The sequence below is a fragment of the Tachysurus vachellii genome, chromosome 1, assembly GCF_030014155.1.
Source record: "Tachysurus vachellii isolate PV-2020 chromosome 1, HZAU_Pvac_v1, whole genome shotgun sequence".
In the NCBI taxonomy this organism is placed as follows: domain Eukaryota; kingdom Metazoa; phylum Chordata; class Actinopteri; order Siluriformes; family Bagridae; genus Tachysurus; species Tachysurus vachellii.
Genome location: NC_083460.1, coordinates 25,090,208 through 25,106,310, shown reverse-complemented (window position 1 = coordinate 25,106,310; position 16,103 = coordinate 25,090,208). Strand labels below are relative to the sequence as shown.

The 16,103-nt window shown below is 35.8% G+C and overlaps 1 protein-coding gene across 1 annotated transcript in view; it reads left to right on the top strand.

Moving 5' to 3' along the window:
• The window catches only part of nrtn (neurturin), a 14,079-nt gene extending 8,529 nt beyond the window's left edge, over positions 1–5,550 (top strand). The window contains exons 2-3 of the mRNA XM_060879458.1: positions 1,418–1,700; positions 3,146–5,550. Coding sequence (XP_060735441.1) covers positions 1,445–1,700; positions 3,146–3,555 — 666 coding nt within the window. The 5' untranslated portion in view covers positions 1,418–1,444 and the 3' untranslated portion in view covers positions 3,556–5,550. The remainder of the gene's footprint in view (positions 1–1,417; positions 1,701–3,145) is intronic.
• Positions 5,551–16,103: the final 10,553 nt, after the last annotated feature.

The window sequence follows — 16,103 nt, the reverse complement described above, 5'->3', positions numbered from 1 at the left end:
ATAAGCCTAGGTACTCCCTTAAGGCCCTGCAGAGCGCACTAATGTGGGTAGATCAATGAAAGAAGCACACTAATATACTTTTCATGTGTGTGTTGGCAAGCTCCCAAAAGAGGATCCTCTAACCAGTATAACACTAATAGCTTATCCAGAACCTGTGCTGGATTTCCAGTTTGAACTGTAACTCGAAAACAAAACCAGTAGGACATTAAAAAAGTGCATGAAGGAATCGAATTGAATATTCAGGGAAGTTCTCTGAACACGACCCATCAATCGAGGGACATCACATCCCTTCAAACACTCCACATCTGTGAGTATTAAATGACGAGGAGAGTTTTCAGAAAAGAGGTGAAATATCTGCGGATGTCAAAACCACTTGTGATAACATCTGTGAATGAAATTGCTGAAGGATGAAACTGTCTACAGGAAGCCCTTTTCACAGCAGGGAAAATACTCCCGTGCACATGAAATTTGTTTGGTATGTGGTGTAAGCAAGAAACCGCTGCTTTTCACTGAAAGCGTGTAAGTCTAAGATGACGAAGCGATTTGTATGTTTTTTTTCGAAGCTTCGTTTCAGAGAACGTGTTTGAGCAAAAGTTCTCTGTGGGGTCAGGATTTACAATTATAAAAGATGTTCTATTTATCACTGAGTTCTTATAGTTAGTAGATGCTTTGTCACTGTCAATTACTTATACAGGAATTTATGCTACGTTTACACATATAGTGATTTTATCAGTGCGAATCTCCAGTCGCTGTACAATAAAGTCGCCAGTAGGTGTTACTACTACCGGTTGCCATAGTAACAACCTGTATTATTGTGTGGTGCAACTCAAATATTTGCCAATAAAATGAAACTTTCATTGAGGGAGACCTGACTCCTGTATAAAATTCAGCAGATGTATATCTGCATCATATACAACATGAAGCATGTGCTCTACTGTCTTCACTTCCATCAGTAGTCACCTTCATGTTGTCACTTCATATTTGCATATAGTTCAACTTTACTTGTCTTTGTCACATCGCTGGACATGCCCACATCTAGTGGCCAAAGATCACTATTACTCATGTCTCCAGCTCTCACTGAAAATGAATGATCTTTGGTCATTATGTCACCTTGAGTCACTGTATGTGTGAACACAGTATTAGGAGCATAAATAATGTCAACTTGAACATCTTGTGTTCAGTGAAATGTTCATGAATAAAAGCTCTACAGCTCTTTAAACAGACAAAATATTATCCTACACATAAACAATCTATTGTACACATTAATAAACTTGTGAAATAAACATGTATTGACGGGGTTGTTCAGCATTATGACCAGCGTTGGATATTATGAATCATTTGCAGAGCTTTCTTTACAAATCGTGTTTATTTAAAAATATTATTTGATGCATTGACGCAAATTGTTTTTTTCTTGCAGAGTGCCAATGCTCTTAGTCATTTTAAGATGAAGTTATGGAAGTGTGTTGCCATCGTCTTGATGCTCTGTGGTGCTGCACTCTCCGTCTTCCTCTATAAAATCCTGCCTTCCTCCAAAGCACATGTTCTTCCCCACTTTGAGCATTCATCTTCTGTAGTATCACCAGCAGCACCATCTGCATCATCTGCATCTTCAATGTCTTCAAACAACTCCTCATCTGGGACCAGGGCGACATTTCGGAGGGTCCGGTCAGCAAATGAAGACAGCTCGGTCATCTCTGAATGTAAGCTCCAGCCTTTTTTCTCCCAGTATACTAGAAGTATGCAATATTTTTCCTGGCTTAATGAAAAGCCTTTATATTTCATTGAATTGATTTATTCAGAGGCTCAGTAGTTATACCAGAATGAAACGCTTTGTTCCCTATTCTATAAAAAGCATTGATTATATTGGTGCAGTCGATATAATAACACAACAATGCAGGAATGCAATAAAGCAGGAGGTCATGAGGTCAGACAGAAAGCATTGTTTCATTTGAATTCTTCTTATACAGAATATGAAATATAAATAGATTTTTTTTCTTGTCATATGAATGGTTTTGGAATCAAGCTCTAATGGATTTCCTAATCAATTGATTTTAATGTTCAAGTTGCTTAAAATGACCTAGCCATTTCAGCGTAATGATAAAAACACACACAGACACATGTACACACTTGCAGAATTTCAGCAGAGACTCCAATGATTCATGAGAATCCAGAAGACTAGCTAGTCGTCTGATTAGAGGAAGGATCAGAGAATTACTTTTGCTAAGCGGGTCATCAAGGGCTCAGCATGCTCTTTGGCCAGCTGTCCTTAAACTCTCGTGCTTAACAGAACACTAAGCAGAATGTGTGAGGTGACGAAAGTATGTTACGATTCTGAGAAATCTGTTTCGTAATACAGTACTTCGTAATACAGCTGGTATCACCAGATCTATAATTACATCATGGATATAAACAAATATATAAATAAATAAATAAATAAATAAATAATAGAGGAGATAATAAACAATAGAGATGAACAGAAACAAATACAAATGAATGCATGCAGACAAGCGCAAAACCAAACAAAGACAGAGATTATGACAAGCTAAAATGCAACCATATTACAATAAATTCAGTATTTAGCTAGATATTTTTCCAGTTTTATCCTCCGACTTAGTGAAAGACATGTAGGATTAGTTTATTGTAGCACAAGCTCTTTTCCAATACAGTATTTTGATGAAAATATTCATGTCCAGACTAAGGGCCTAAAAAATTCTGAACTCCTCTTTTATTCCATATTGTGTTTTACATACAGTATATCAGACATACTGTATATATTCTGACATGCTACTGGAATTTTCTTCTTTCTCCTCATTAGATATGTCATGCCATTAAGTTCAAGAAAATGCTTAATACAGTAAAGTGTTACCAATTTCAGCGAAACATGAATGAAGCGCATTAGTTGTAGTATCTTGTTAGCTTTAGCATGACCATTTAGCACTTTCTTTCTGTCTGCTAGTTAACAATGGGTGTAGGTTCACTTTTGTTTCATTAGTTAGTGTTAATTAGAAAAGATACTTCGAAAAACCATCGAAACTGAGGACCATGTCAAGTTAAAAAAATCACTTTTAGCTGCATAAATGTAATAACTGTATGGACTTTTGTAAAATATATGTCCTCACTGCATCTTCTTCTGTCCCGACTCCAGTCATGCACATATTCCAGAGTTTTACAGAGGGCGAGTTGAAGCAGGTCATCCGTAGTCTGATGCAGAGAAAAGCTCAAAGGGATGCTAAACTTGGCAAAAGAACTAAGCGGGCTAAGAAGGGCACCAAGCCATGTTCACTAAGAGACAAGGAGATGACAGTAAGCCAACTCGGCTTGGGCTACACCAGCGACGAAGTCATTCTTTTCCGCTACTGCAGTGGTAAATGTGTGTCCAGTCGGCGTAACTACGACCTGGCACTGGCAAAGCTGAAGGGTCGAGAGAACATGGACAGAGCTCGGCACAGCCCATGCTGCCGGCCCACAGCATACGAAGAGATCACCTTTCTGGACAACCACAGCCAGTACCACACCATCCAAGACGTTTCTGCGCTAAAGTGTGCTTGTGTATGACATCAAATACTAGGTTGCAAGAAGAAGTTTGTAAGAAGTACAAGAAGAAGAAGGAAAGAGACCAGGCTAAATGGCTATCATGTAGAGAATAGCCTTACAGTTTTGGTCTTAAAAACATTTTTACCAGCTGTTATATGATGGGTTTTTTTGCCTTTCTGGGACAAGATTTTGAAGTTGAATGAAACAGACAGCCAGTAAACTGTAAGACTAACAAAAAAAATCAGCATTTTAAATAATCAATTCATTTTCTTTTCCACTAAACCGCCACGTCAATGCAATCCTCACGGAATCTGCTCAGTCTGAAAAGTCCTACTCTGCCCTATAAGCTGAAGACATACTTGCATTTACTTGCATACGTTTAATACCATGTTCCCCAAACTACACACTCTTCACAAGACTAAGATGCAAAAAACAGCAAAAACAAATTGTGTGTAAAGAAAAAATAACAATAAATATGTAATAAACTTAGAGTAGCGATAGATACTGTAGTCAGATTTACTGTAAAAATAGCAGCTCGACCTTTAAGTAGCAACATACAGTATACCATTTTAACATTAACTTACACTACCTTAAAATACTGCTGGAACTTCTGCACAGTAGATATTGAAAAAGAGATATTACAAGCAGCACTGCTCTTTTAAGGTTTGTGAGAGCTTCATAAAATCCTGTGTATCTGTCTCTTCTAATCAGTCTTCTGAGGAATTGCACAGATTTGCGCAGGTCATAACACAACACAACACAAACGTGATATCATTTTCTCTGGAAATTAAAAGTGCTTCCTGAAGCTGCTTTTGCACATACATGGGATAACAAGCTGTAAGATTTCTTTCTTATCCAAGGCATGATTTGAGAAATAAAAAAATCATTCTGCTGCATTGATAAAATACGGGATAAAATACAGGCACTTTTATGGAAACAGGAAAAATTCCAAATCGCATGTACAATTAAATCGGACAGTTGTGCTTGACTGCAAAATCAGTCGAGGAGCAGGTGTCCTGTTAAGACTGGGACAGGAGGATTGAGTCTGAGATAGCCTCTCCAAATCCATTCCATTTCTGTAAATCCTATAACAGACTATTCTAATCCACTTAGTGCCTTTCCAACAGACTCCCACAAACCCTGAATGCTAAAGTAGACAGAACAATAGGTCATTTCATTACTAAATAAATATCCTACATACTTAAAGGACTTCGCTAGCAAATTCACTAGCACTTCATATACATTTGGTGTTAAAGGCACAGTTTCTCCTCTAGTAAAATTGTTTAAAAAAACAGTGCTTTAGAACGACAAGATACCTCTGTGCAATCTGCAATCTCGTGAGCTCCTATCTCCGGGTTTGAAATACAAGATAATTTCATCTAATTAATGTCACCATTTCTGGCAGATCAATATTCCACTACAATGTTGAAAATTGAAAACAAAATTGAAATGTATGTATTTAACAGATTTGACGACCTGAAATGATTTTTCATTTTTCGAAACCTCATGAACATCTTCCAACCATTTAATTAGACTCTAAGCTGGCAATGCAAAAATAAAAAAACTCCAGGATATAACACTGATATTTTTAGATTATTCTCAAACCTGTACATTTCAGGATACTGGTGGATTTTGTGCATGCAGTTAATCTACATTGCAGCATGATACAATATAACCGAGGCACAACAAATGTTATAATAGTGTTTTTTTATATATAAAATTATTATTTAAGTTCACTGGATGTACTGATTGAAACACTCCCCATTCTGACACATTAGTGTTTACTTTCTTCAAACTGAAACGTTTTAATAAAACCGTTAATGAGAAAGAAAACAGTTACAGACACTTTGTCCAGGCTTTGTTGGACCCTGCCGACCAACTACAATAAACATTGATGCAATGCATCTGTATAAAGGTTTATCTATATTTATTACAGAGTAAGTTATGGTTTATTTATTTACATAGCATTCACAAATAAAACAGGAGCATTTATTTATTATTCAATGTATTGGTGCCAAAGTCTCATGCATTATGTTCTCATAACAGTTTAATAAACTGTACAAGCTTTAAAACATGCCTTTATGTTTATTTTGCATTATTGTGTCTTCTGTTGCCTTATGTACTTTTCGAAGTTCATTATTATTCATTAATTATATTTTTACATTATTAGATTCAAATCTTTTTCCCAGAAGCCAAAAAAAAAAGTAATTTACGCTTGTTTTCAGTACCGACTACTCAGAGCTTTAAAGTTTTTAAAGGATTTAAAGTTTTTTATAAGTATTTCTGTTTATCTAGTCTACTAGAGGGAATGTACTGTATTCATAGAAAATCAATGCAAATATCAAAGTAAATGATATCAAACAAATTTCTACACTGATAGAATATGAGTGTGAATATCAGAGGTTACACTGATAGAATATGTTCATGTACAGTTAAATGTAGATGCTCATTCTAGATAAAAAGTGTGCAAAATGTATAGTGTGCAAGCGAGATGCAAATAGTATTGATAATTCTGCAGTCTCAATATGATAGCAGATATTTTAGCAGAACAATATGTTATGTATAGAGTCATTTTGCAGTTTTAGTCTGTTGAGGAGCTTGTTTCTATCCCACACTTTACAGTAGAGACATGCACATGTTCAATATAAAAGAAATAGAAAGATGACACATAATATGTTATAGTTCCTGTAATAACTGACAACTTACACAGGGACTTGTATGATTGACAGCACACATAAACGGATTAAAAACAGTTGCTCATGGGCTGAAACAGAGCGCACATCTTTTTTTCCATGCATCTAATCCGTCTTCAAAGGAAAATTTCTTCAGGTAAATATTGTTGATGATTCATCAAATTTTCTCTCTCTTTCTCTGTCTCTCTTTGTCTGTCTCTCTTTCTCTCTATTTCTCTCTCTGCACAGGTCATAACATGTAAACAAATCTTTATAATTGTTGATAATTCTTGCGTAAGAACATTGATATTTAGCACTTTTGGAAGGAGTCTCCAGTGTCAGTTTTGTAACAGGCCGAAGGAACATGTTTCAGAGAGAGGATGCTGCACTTTACAGTTATAGTTTCTTTGTAACATGACAAGCTGCGTGTTTTTTTTTTTTTTTTTTTTTTTTTATAATTTTGTCTTTAGGAACGTTTTAATGAATAAAAATTTCTAAATTGACATGGTATAAGATACATAGAACATGACAGATCATGATGTCAAAGGATAATAATAACACTTACCTTTTACATTTCTGGTATTCAACAGACACCTTTATCCATAGTGACTTACAATTTATTTCAATTTATACAACTGAGCAATTGAGGGCCTTTCTCAGTGGCCTAGCAGTGACCTTCCAATCAGTAATCAACGGCTTAAACACTAGGCTACCACATCCACCATCCTACCAACATATTATTCCCAACTTAACTTACATATTTTTAAGGAAAGCAGGTCATTTGGTATCTCAACACATAAAAGAACAAAGGAAGAGAAAAACTCTGATATAGACGTGTACCCGAGTGCAGTGTAGCAGATTTTGTGCTATCAGAACATCTGAGTTTTTAAGCACATTTGAAAGTTAAGTCCACTTACCCACCTCTTGAGTATTTGTACTTCTTTTCATTATTTATACTTCTAAAGACTTTGAACTTCTTTGCCTTTAAAGGAGATTTATTGTAGCGCTACTTTGCGACTCCGCTGCATTTATCTAACACCTCATAACTTTGTTCCAATTTAATCTTTTGTTGGCTGAGTGACCTGAATGTAAAAAACACCAAATCAGTTTCATTTCATTTTTATGTCAGCATATTAATCCGTGCAATTGGGATTTCTACCTTTTTTACCCATTTTTTTCCAGCAGAATAGAAATCTACTAATTCAATTAGTTTAAACAAATGAATAATTTTATCGTCACAAGTCTGATCTAAAATGAGTCAGGAGTCTGTTGTCGTTCAGTGTGAGATGTGTGTTTTTCCAGCTGTTGTGATAACCTGAACACATCTGATACACAGAATGTTAGTGCCTTCAAATTTTACATATGTACGAACAAGCACTTGGGTGAAAACAACTAAATGTTTTTTTTTGTTTGTTTTGTTTTTTAATTCATTAGCCTACATTCCTTTAGGCCCAAGTCCTCCCTCCACCACCCTACCCCTATTCTACCTTCTGGGGAAGTGATCCAGATCAGTTTAGTCTAAAAACTACTTGGGCTTGTATATATCATATTATCTCCACTATACAAACACCATCTATCATTATCTCCCACTGTCTTTGCATGTTTATTTTCTCTGAATTCAGTCATTACGTGTGAATATCGCAGGGATCAAGGAAAGACAATTAGACTACAGTGAACCTAGACTATACATGTGTACGATTTTGTTTCTGGCAAATGGCATTACGCTGATTTATAGAGCGAAGCTCACTTTAATGTGACTATTTATTTTAGATATGTTTTGAAAAAAATTATTACTTTTAGTAGTTTTCTATAATAAAAAAAATAAAAAGAATAACTTGATTGTAGTGTATGAATTTTGCTAAGCTGACCCCCAGTGTGGTGTGATATGTTTCTGCAAAACTTATAAAAATGAATTATTTTTAATGAGAGCAATTATGAAGCGTTTTATTCTTGTTACACAACAGCGATTTGCCAAAGATTGCTATTTATAATTAAAGAAACTCTTTTTTCGTAGTCATAGCTTTGGTTAATGTTGTGGTACAGCCATGAAACAAATTAATTTCTGTTATTAATCAGAATAAATTTTTTCAGCAACTCCCATCAAATAATCCCGTCAATGAGAAAACAAAACACTCTCCATCCTGAAAGTTACAACTTGACCTCTGACGGTGACAAAATAAATGTTTCCCCACAGAAAACAAAACTATGTTTTAGTTTTGTTTTCTGTGGGGAAACATTTATTTTGATTAAACATACAGTAGAAAGTGGACAGTTGAGTATTAAGGGAAAGACAATGTTCTTCTTCCAGTCTTCAGCTGTCCAGATTGGGTGACTCTGTGTCAAAGTTAGCCTCAGATTTGCGTTCTTGTGCTGTTGTAGCTCATCCACCTCAAGCTTGAGATGCTTTTCTGCTCACCACTGTTATAAAGATTGATTATCTGCGTTCAAACCAGTCTGGTCATTCTCTGCTGATCTCAAAAGTTCATCTAATCATGTTTCAGACTTCAGATCCTATATTCTGATTAAACTCTAGAAAGTTCTGTGTGTATAAACTTCCAGGAGATCAGCAGTTTCTGAAACACACAAATCATCCATGTCATGGTCACAGAGATCACAGTGTTACCTCATTTTGATGTTTGATGTGACTATTAACTGAAGCTCGTGCCCTATCTGACGGATTTTATGCATTGTGTTCCTGCTATATAAATGGCTGATTATATAACTGTATATATGTGCAAGTGAACAAATGTTTTTAAAATAAAAAAAAAAGGGATTTTTAGTGTAAATGTCAGTAATGTTCTGAGGGTTATTGTGTAATTGACTTCATAAAATACAAACAATACTAATACTAATGCATACATATGGTCATGAAAACACAGCACTTGCGGATTACATATCTGTTTGGAAAGTTCTACATTTATGTTTGCTGCTCAACTTGGACCAGCCTATTGGAGCTGAAACTGTCTTTTTTAAATTTTTTAAAATTAAAAGTCATTTTAAAATTAATGGGAATTGTCATCTGCTAAGCTTATAGTACTGTAGCATTTTAGCTGACTGAATCTATTTTCGCCTTTTCATCTAAATCTGTCTTGTAAAAGGTTTATATCTCAGTGCGGCCTCCCACCATAGATGACCCGCTATAGTTTTAAATAGGAGCCATGTTTTGTGGCTTTGTCCTGCAGGCAGACATCGAAACTCGGCTTCTAATGTGTGGAAACATTCAAACTTTTTTTTTTTACAGCCACATTTTTTGCTTGAGCTCTTAAAACATTAATAACATTCTAAACTCCAGAGATTGTTTTTGTCACATGTGATACACGTGCACGAGCCTGGCAGCCCTAGATGCGCATGAAAAGATTTCATTATATATAGCTGGCAAACAAGAAGCCCTCCCTCTTCAAAAAATCCATATGTTACTCGACAGGATCAGCTCCTTTAATGAGTCACAGTTTAGTCACGAAGGCTACAGATTTTAAAAGGCTGCTGCAGGACTTGAGTCAGTGCCATGGTTATACTGCAAACATAATGATGGAGTCAGTAATTGGAGTTACCACTTTGGACACTTAGGTGACTCATGTGCAACTCTGTTTTCACTGCTCACCGTCTTTGCTTACTTTGAGGTGGAGTGGAAAACCAAGAGTGTGGTTGGGCAGTGGCTGTCGCTTGCAAATGTGATTCTTATGCTTTTAAATCATGGTTATCTTTGCGTACACAAGGTTCATTTTAGCTATCGGAATTCATAAACATTTGGAAAGTGCCAAAACATAAGAGTGTGTATTCTGACATACCCATTGTGCCAGGAATAGCACAGTTTGGAAAACTGTGAAATAAAATGTTACACGATATGTACCACAAAACACTCCAATTTTCTAATTTGATCGCAGTCATTCATCATGCTTTATAGAGCTGTGATAATCGTTTTCTTTAACATTGATCACTTTAACATTTGCCAACCTGACTGTCATTAAATGTTTTCCTGATTTCTTCATTCTCAATTTATCGGACAAGTTTAAATCCTTTTTTGCTTACATAAGGTATATGCTCTAGAAATATGCCCACACTAACACAAATCATAGGGTTTATGACCATGTGAGTGACTCCTGAAATATGAGAGCACTGAGTCATTTCTGCTTATGGAATATACAAATATCATAAGAGTCTGCTGCTTAAAGAAAAAGTACAATTTCTAACTGAGAAAAACAACTTAGAGAATAGCTAAACTGGAACCTTAAAAGTCTACTTTTAAATTTTTTCCCCTTAAGTAAATAGGAATATATTTATCTCTAGAAATATGATTGCTTATGGTGAACATATTAAATCAAATTAATTTAAATGTCCCCAAAAAAAGTAAATATCTACAAAGGAAGAACATATTAAGTTTTCAGGGCCATTAAAACAATAAACCAATTTCAAACAGATTTCAAGTTCATATTTTATGAGCATAACAATTTATCTACAAAGGAGAAAATACCCAAAGTTATCTTATATCCTACAAATTTCCATGGAGAAAAGTGCATGTACCACCAAAATGTAAATAAATAATTAGAATGATATATATTTTGCTGACAAGGCAGAACAGGATGCATGGACAGTGTTCTTCTGGCAGACATGCAAGTGGTAACATTATTTGGCAAATTTATAAGTGAAACAAATCCTGATTTGTCAAAATCGACAACATGGAGAGCATTTTTTTAAAGGCCAGGTTTGTAATTCTGAATGTGCACAAAAATCCCACTCATCACTCTTCAGCTCTACCCCTTACGTGTAAAGTGGTAAAATTGGATTCTGCCTCAGTGTTACTTCGGATTAAAGACATGAAAGAATCTCCATTTCATTTTGATTGGAGTGAAATACGAACATATTGTTTGTAAAATTTACTTGAGCAAACAATTTTAAATCAAATTCAGAAACTGAAATCATTTTCATTTTTGGAAATATCTATGCATATGGCCAAATAAAACTAAAAAGTCAAATCTTTAAAGGTACAAAAAACTGTCTTGAACCAAAAAAGCTGTCAAACTGACATTTTCTTTAAAACCTTAATGGAAATTCCATGTTAGTCTTATATTTCCTAAAATCACTGCTGGACCTGCCAGACACATGAAAGTAATTTTACAATACTCATAATGGTCCATATATCATAATATGTTTGGTTAGATGAAAAGTTAACCCCTGAATTAAGTAATATGCTTTAAAGATTTGATACGGAGCATAAAATGTATATAAATCGTCAGTAAAATATTTCATTTTGGTATTTCAGATGAATTTATACTACAATATGACAGTGTTGTATGTTTACAGTGTGTACATAATTTCTTACTTCTACTAATCACAGTTTGACTTTTATTTCCATGCTGGGAAAACATCAGATCCTAGATCAAGCTGCCCTTCCAAACCTCACTAATCATTTATGTGGAAAACTGAGCTGAAAAAAAAACTAAAATTACAAGCATATTTCTGCATCTTGCCAGTTGTCCAAACCTTGTTGAAAGAAGCCACAAACCAATTCACAATTTGAAATATTAATGGCTGACCCCAGTAGCCTGCATTTTATATAGCATTTTTTAAATTACTTTTAGGAGTAAAAACAACATAGAAATATAGATATTACCCCAATATCATTCTGTAGCCTGATCTCTTGACTTTAGTCTTGTTTATATTCTCTCCTGATCATTATTTTCTTTATTGGATCTTACATGAGGAATGTAAAATTGAGCATGAGGCAAATTAATCACTACCACAAAAACACATTCATACACTAACTGACTCAGAAAACACACATTACTGCTGGTGTGCTGATACAAATACATATTCTGAGATTTGTACTTTGTTTAATAGTCAAGGAGCTCATTGAAAAATATCACATCTGAATGCAGTTCTTTGTTTAATAAGTTGCTATTGCACATCAAATCACTCTCTATATCACACATGCACACACACACACACACACACAGCAGACCAAAATCCAGACCAAAAGTTCCAACCATCCTTGGAAACATATGAAAATCCAGGATTGTATTGATAAAGAGAAATTGGGTTCATTGATGATTTTGACTAAAATTGAGGTAAAATTGGGAATTTTGTGTAATATTTAACAATGGTTTAAGAGCGACAATAGCCCCCTGGTGGTCCAGTGGCAGGATCTCTCGTGCTCATTGCTGTGGCCCGGGTTTGATTCCCAGGTAGAGAGCTAACCCAGCCACTGAAGAGTTAACTCTCAGTGCCAGCCCCAAACCTGGACAAAAATGAGGGGTTGCATCATAAAACCTGTGCCAAATCTAACATGCGGACGTCGTCACGGGAGCAGCCAATAGAAGGAGGTTTGAGAAAGATAAAGCAGTAATGTATTGTGGAATCCAGGACAGTAGTGTGGTGTCACCATTATCTGGCACATGCTGTTTGGCTAACACTCTTTTGATTACACAATCATGTTAAGGACTCCTGTGATTCATCTTGTCAGATTATTCACATAGGACGGGGTCAAAAGAAATAAAGCCATTAGTGTTTTTTTTTATTTTCCCAAATCCTCAGATATATGCTTAGACTTTTATAAAACATTTTCATGAATACATGCCTTCAGTTCTATGTCAGCAGTTGAAAGCACTAAAGCAATCCCAGAAGTGACTGGATTTAACTAGGATTAATTTATCCTGTTTAAGATTGTTTGAAAGAGTGAGATTCTCAGATTGATGATGCTATCTGAAACTTGGACAGGGATAAAAGCAATAGAATGGGTCATCTTTATCACCTGGGAAACTTGCATCCTCTGAATGAGATGACTTGGGTTCTAATAGTGCAATCCTATAATCAGCAGACTTGAGTTGTTTGAGTTTACGTCAGAAAAGAGGACACACAAACCTGAGGAGAGAGCAGTATTGATTCCTGGCATTTACTCCTTTTTTCTTTTATTTTGTTCAAGGACAAGTGGAACAGTGTGACCATGTACTGTATGACTCATATGTACTCTGGTTTCCTCCACCAGTGTGTAAGTGTCTGTGAGATTGCACCCGCTGGTGGGTTAGCACCCTGTCCAGGGTGTCCCCGAGTACCGTGAGACAAGCTCCAGGTTCCCTGCGACCCTGTGTAGGATAAACAGTACAAAAAATTAAATGGATGGATGGATGGACCCTCAGCTTTGTATTTTAATAAAAGGCTTCTTTTTGTTGTTTATGAGGGATGGTGTTTCACTTTATATGTTTCATGCATGTTATCCATAGTCCGGTACATGGACTGTAATTGTACTTTTACAAAAGTGCTTCTGTATGGCAATGAACTGGCAACCTGGTGTGAGTTTACTGTATGGTTTACTGTAGAGTGGTAATGTGCTCTGTTTTATGTATGGTTGGTTTATAATGGCAAAGTCACAAAATGTTTTTTGAGATAAACAATTGTAGAGTGAAAAAGTGTCTAGACTTTTCTTGGAAAAGGACTATTTCAACTTTATCACATCATCTATTCAGATTAGTAACATGATCAGAAATTAGTCTGATTATACTGTTTTGCCGTATCTTTTATTTCCTTAAGGATCATATACCCCTCACCCTCACAAATGCATTCCTGCCTATAAAGACCATAACAAAAACCCAAAGCCACAGTTTTGCAGTTACCACTGAACATTTCTAAATTCAACACAAAACAGAGCAGAAGTGGTTAAAATTCAGTGACCCCATTAAGACCTTTTGAAGTTGAATTTGGCTTAGGCATGTTAGCAGGATGTTCCAAGATCTGTCACGGCTATGGTCATGCTCCAGTGCTTCGACATGTACTGATTAAAAATGTTTTTACACCCGACTTGTTTTAACCTGTAAACATGGCTTTCCAGCTCTTCTCTACTCATCACTTCCACTCTCTCCTGCAAGCAGTTCTTAGTTTGAGCTTTTTTGTTTGCAACTGCTGTCACTATCTACCGGACACACACTCACAAACACGCACACACACACACCCACCCACACACACAGGCTGTTTTGAAATCACAATTCACCCTGAGCTGCAGTTTACCGCATTGATGACAAGGTACCATCATTTATCCTGACATGCATATCCTGACCTTCTACTTTCCACTCAGCATAACTACATTTAAAGGGAATGAGTATATGACCATTTAAAATTAGCTGTGTGTTTAAATAAACTTACTGGCAGGTTAAAAATGGAATAAAGAGTGTTTTTTTTTTTTTTTTTTTAACAGAAACAGCTCTGGAAAAAACAGGTCAAGAGTCAGTAGTCCAAGTGTCAAATTCATAAAGACTGATAGAAATGAAGGATAATGAGTGTATTTTTCTTATGTTTGGACAGAAAACTCTTCTCTGAATTGAGAGCTGATGATGAGCAGGTTGTGAGCAGTGGCTGTGGCTGATTTTGACTCCACACTGCTCTCTGCTGTTGCTTTGCTGTTTTTCTTTCGACTCTGAAAACAACAGCATAAGATTCAGCATCATGCATCAGCACAAAACTGCCATGCTTGTATGAATTCTTATAAAAATTAATAAATAAAAATAAAAAAAAATAAAAATGCATAACATTGTCCAGGTATGGAGTCTGTGTTGTGGTTGCTAGTGCCAGACAGCCTGAGCATTTCAGAATCACTACAGAACCATTTCAAAGGGCCAGACTGGTGTGAACTGACAGGAAAGCTATAGTAACTCAAATAACTAGTCTTTATAACCCCAGTGAGCAGAAAAGCACCTAACAACACATAGCGGTTTAATCACTTGGTCTTTGTCTGATATTCAACTGTCCAGATTAGTTGTCTGTGACCATATTATAGTAGTCTCAGATTCCTGTTTCTGGCAAGTAAATTTTAGCATGAAAAAATATTATAAAAATATGAATATATAAACCATGAAAGAACTGATAGCACAGAAAACACCATACACACCTTTTACTTAAATTCTTATCCAGAGTGACTTACAAAACTGCTTTGAAGATTCGATGAATCAATGAATACATGCTGATACTGATTTACTAGGTCACAGACTAAGAATACCATCAATCTAAAAAGTCTATTGGGAGGCAATATAGTAAGAAAAGCACACACAACAAAAGGGTTTAGTTTTTAAGCGCTAATTTAAGTACTCCAGAAAAAAATAGGTCTTTGGACGTGGTTTGAACATGAAACCTGGAAGTTCATTCCACCACCTCGGTACCAGAACAGAGATGTGTCTGTTGTGATGAGTGCTGTCCTGGTACCCTGAGAGGTAGAGAGGAGCAGTGTTCACACATTTTCTAGAATTACAGCAGAATATTTCATGTTGTTATATGTCAGGGATGAGAGCGGAAAGAAAGATAGAAAGAAAGAAAGAAAGAAAGAAAGAAAGAAAGAAAGAAAGAAAGAAAGAAAGAGAGAGAAAGAGAGAGAGCGAGAGATTGATATTTTCCTTTGAAGATGGATTGAATGCATTAGAGTATTTTTAGGGGGTTTACCAGCACTATACTGATGGCCACAAGAGGAGATCAACAGCCTTCTCCTCTGTTCAAAGGTACACACATTCTAGTCAAATAACCTACATATTGACAATTTTACAGGAAGTAAAATAGACGTGTGAAGATGCATGAACTCAACAGGGTCTGAATCAATATTTCCAGATGGAAGGCAGAGACTGGATGGCAAGAAAATCTTATTCTTAGACACTGGAAAAGTGAAAAGAACAAAATCAACCAAAAAAACCACAAATAAATATGGAACGATCAGATAACTCGAAATGAAACGAACCAAATATGTCTTACTGCGAGTAACAGGAGAAGTAAAACTGTAGCCACAATTAAAGTGTAGGAGGCTGGAGGTGTGTATGATGATGTTTCAAATTTAGCAGGAGGGCTGGAGCTATTATAATCTGGGAAACATGGAAACCAATTAAGTAAAGACTTTACACTGGAAAAAAGTCAAATTAAATGTAATGA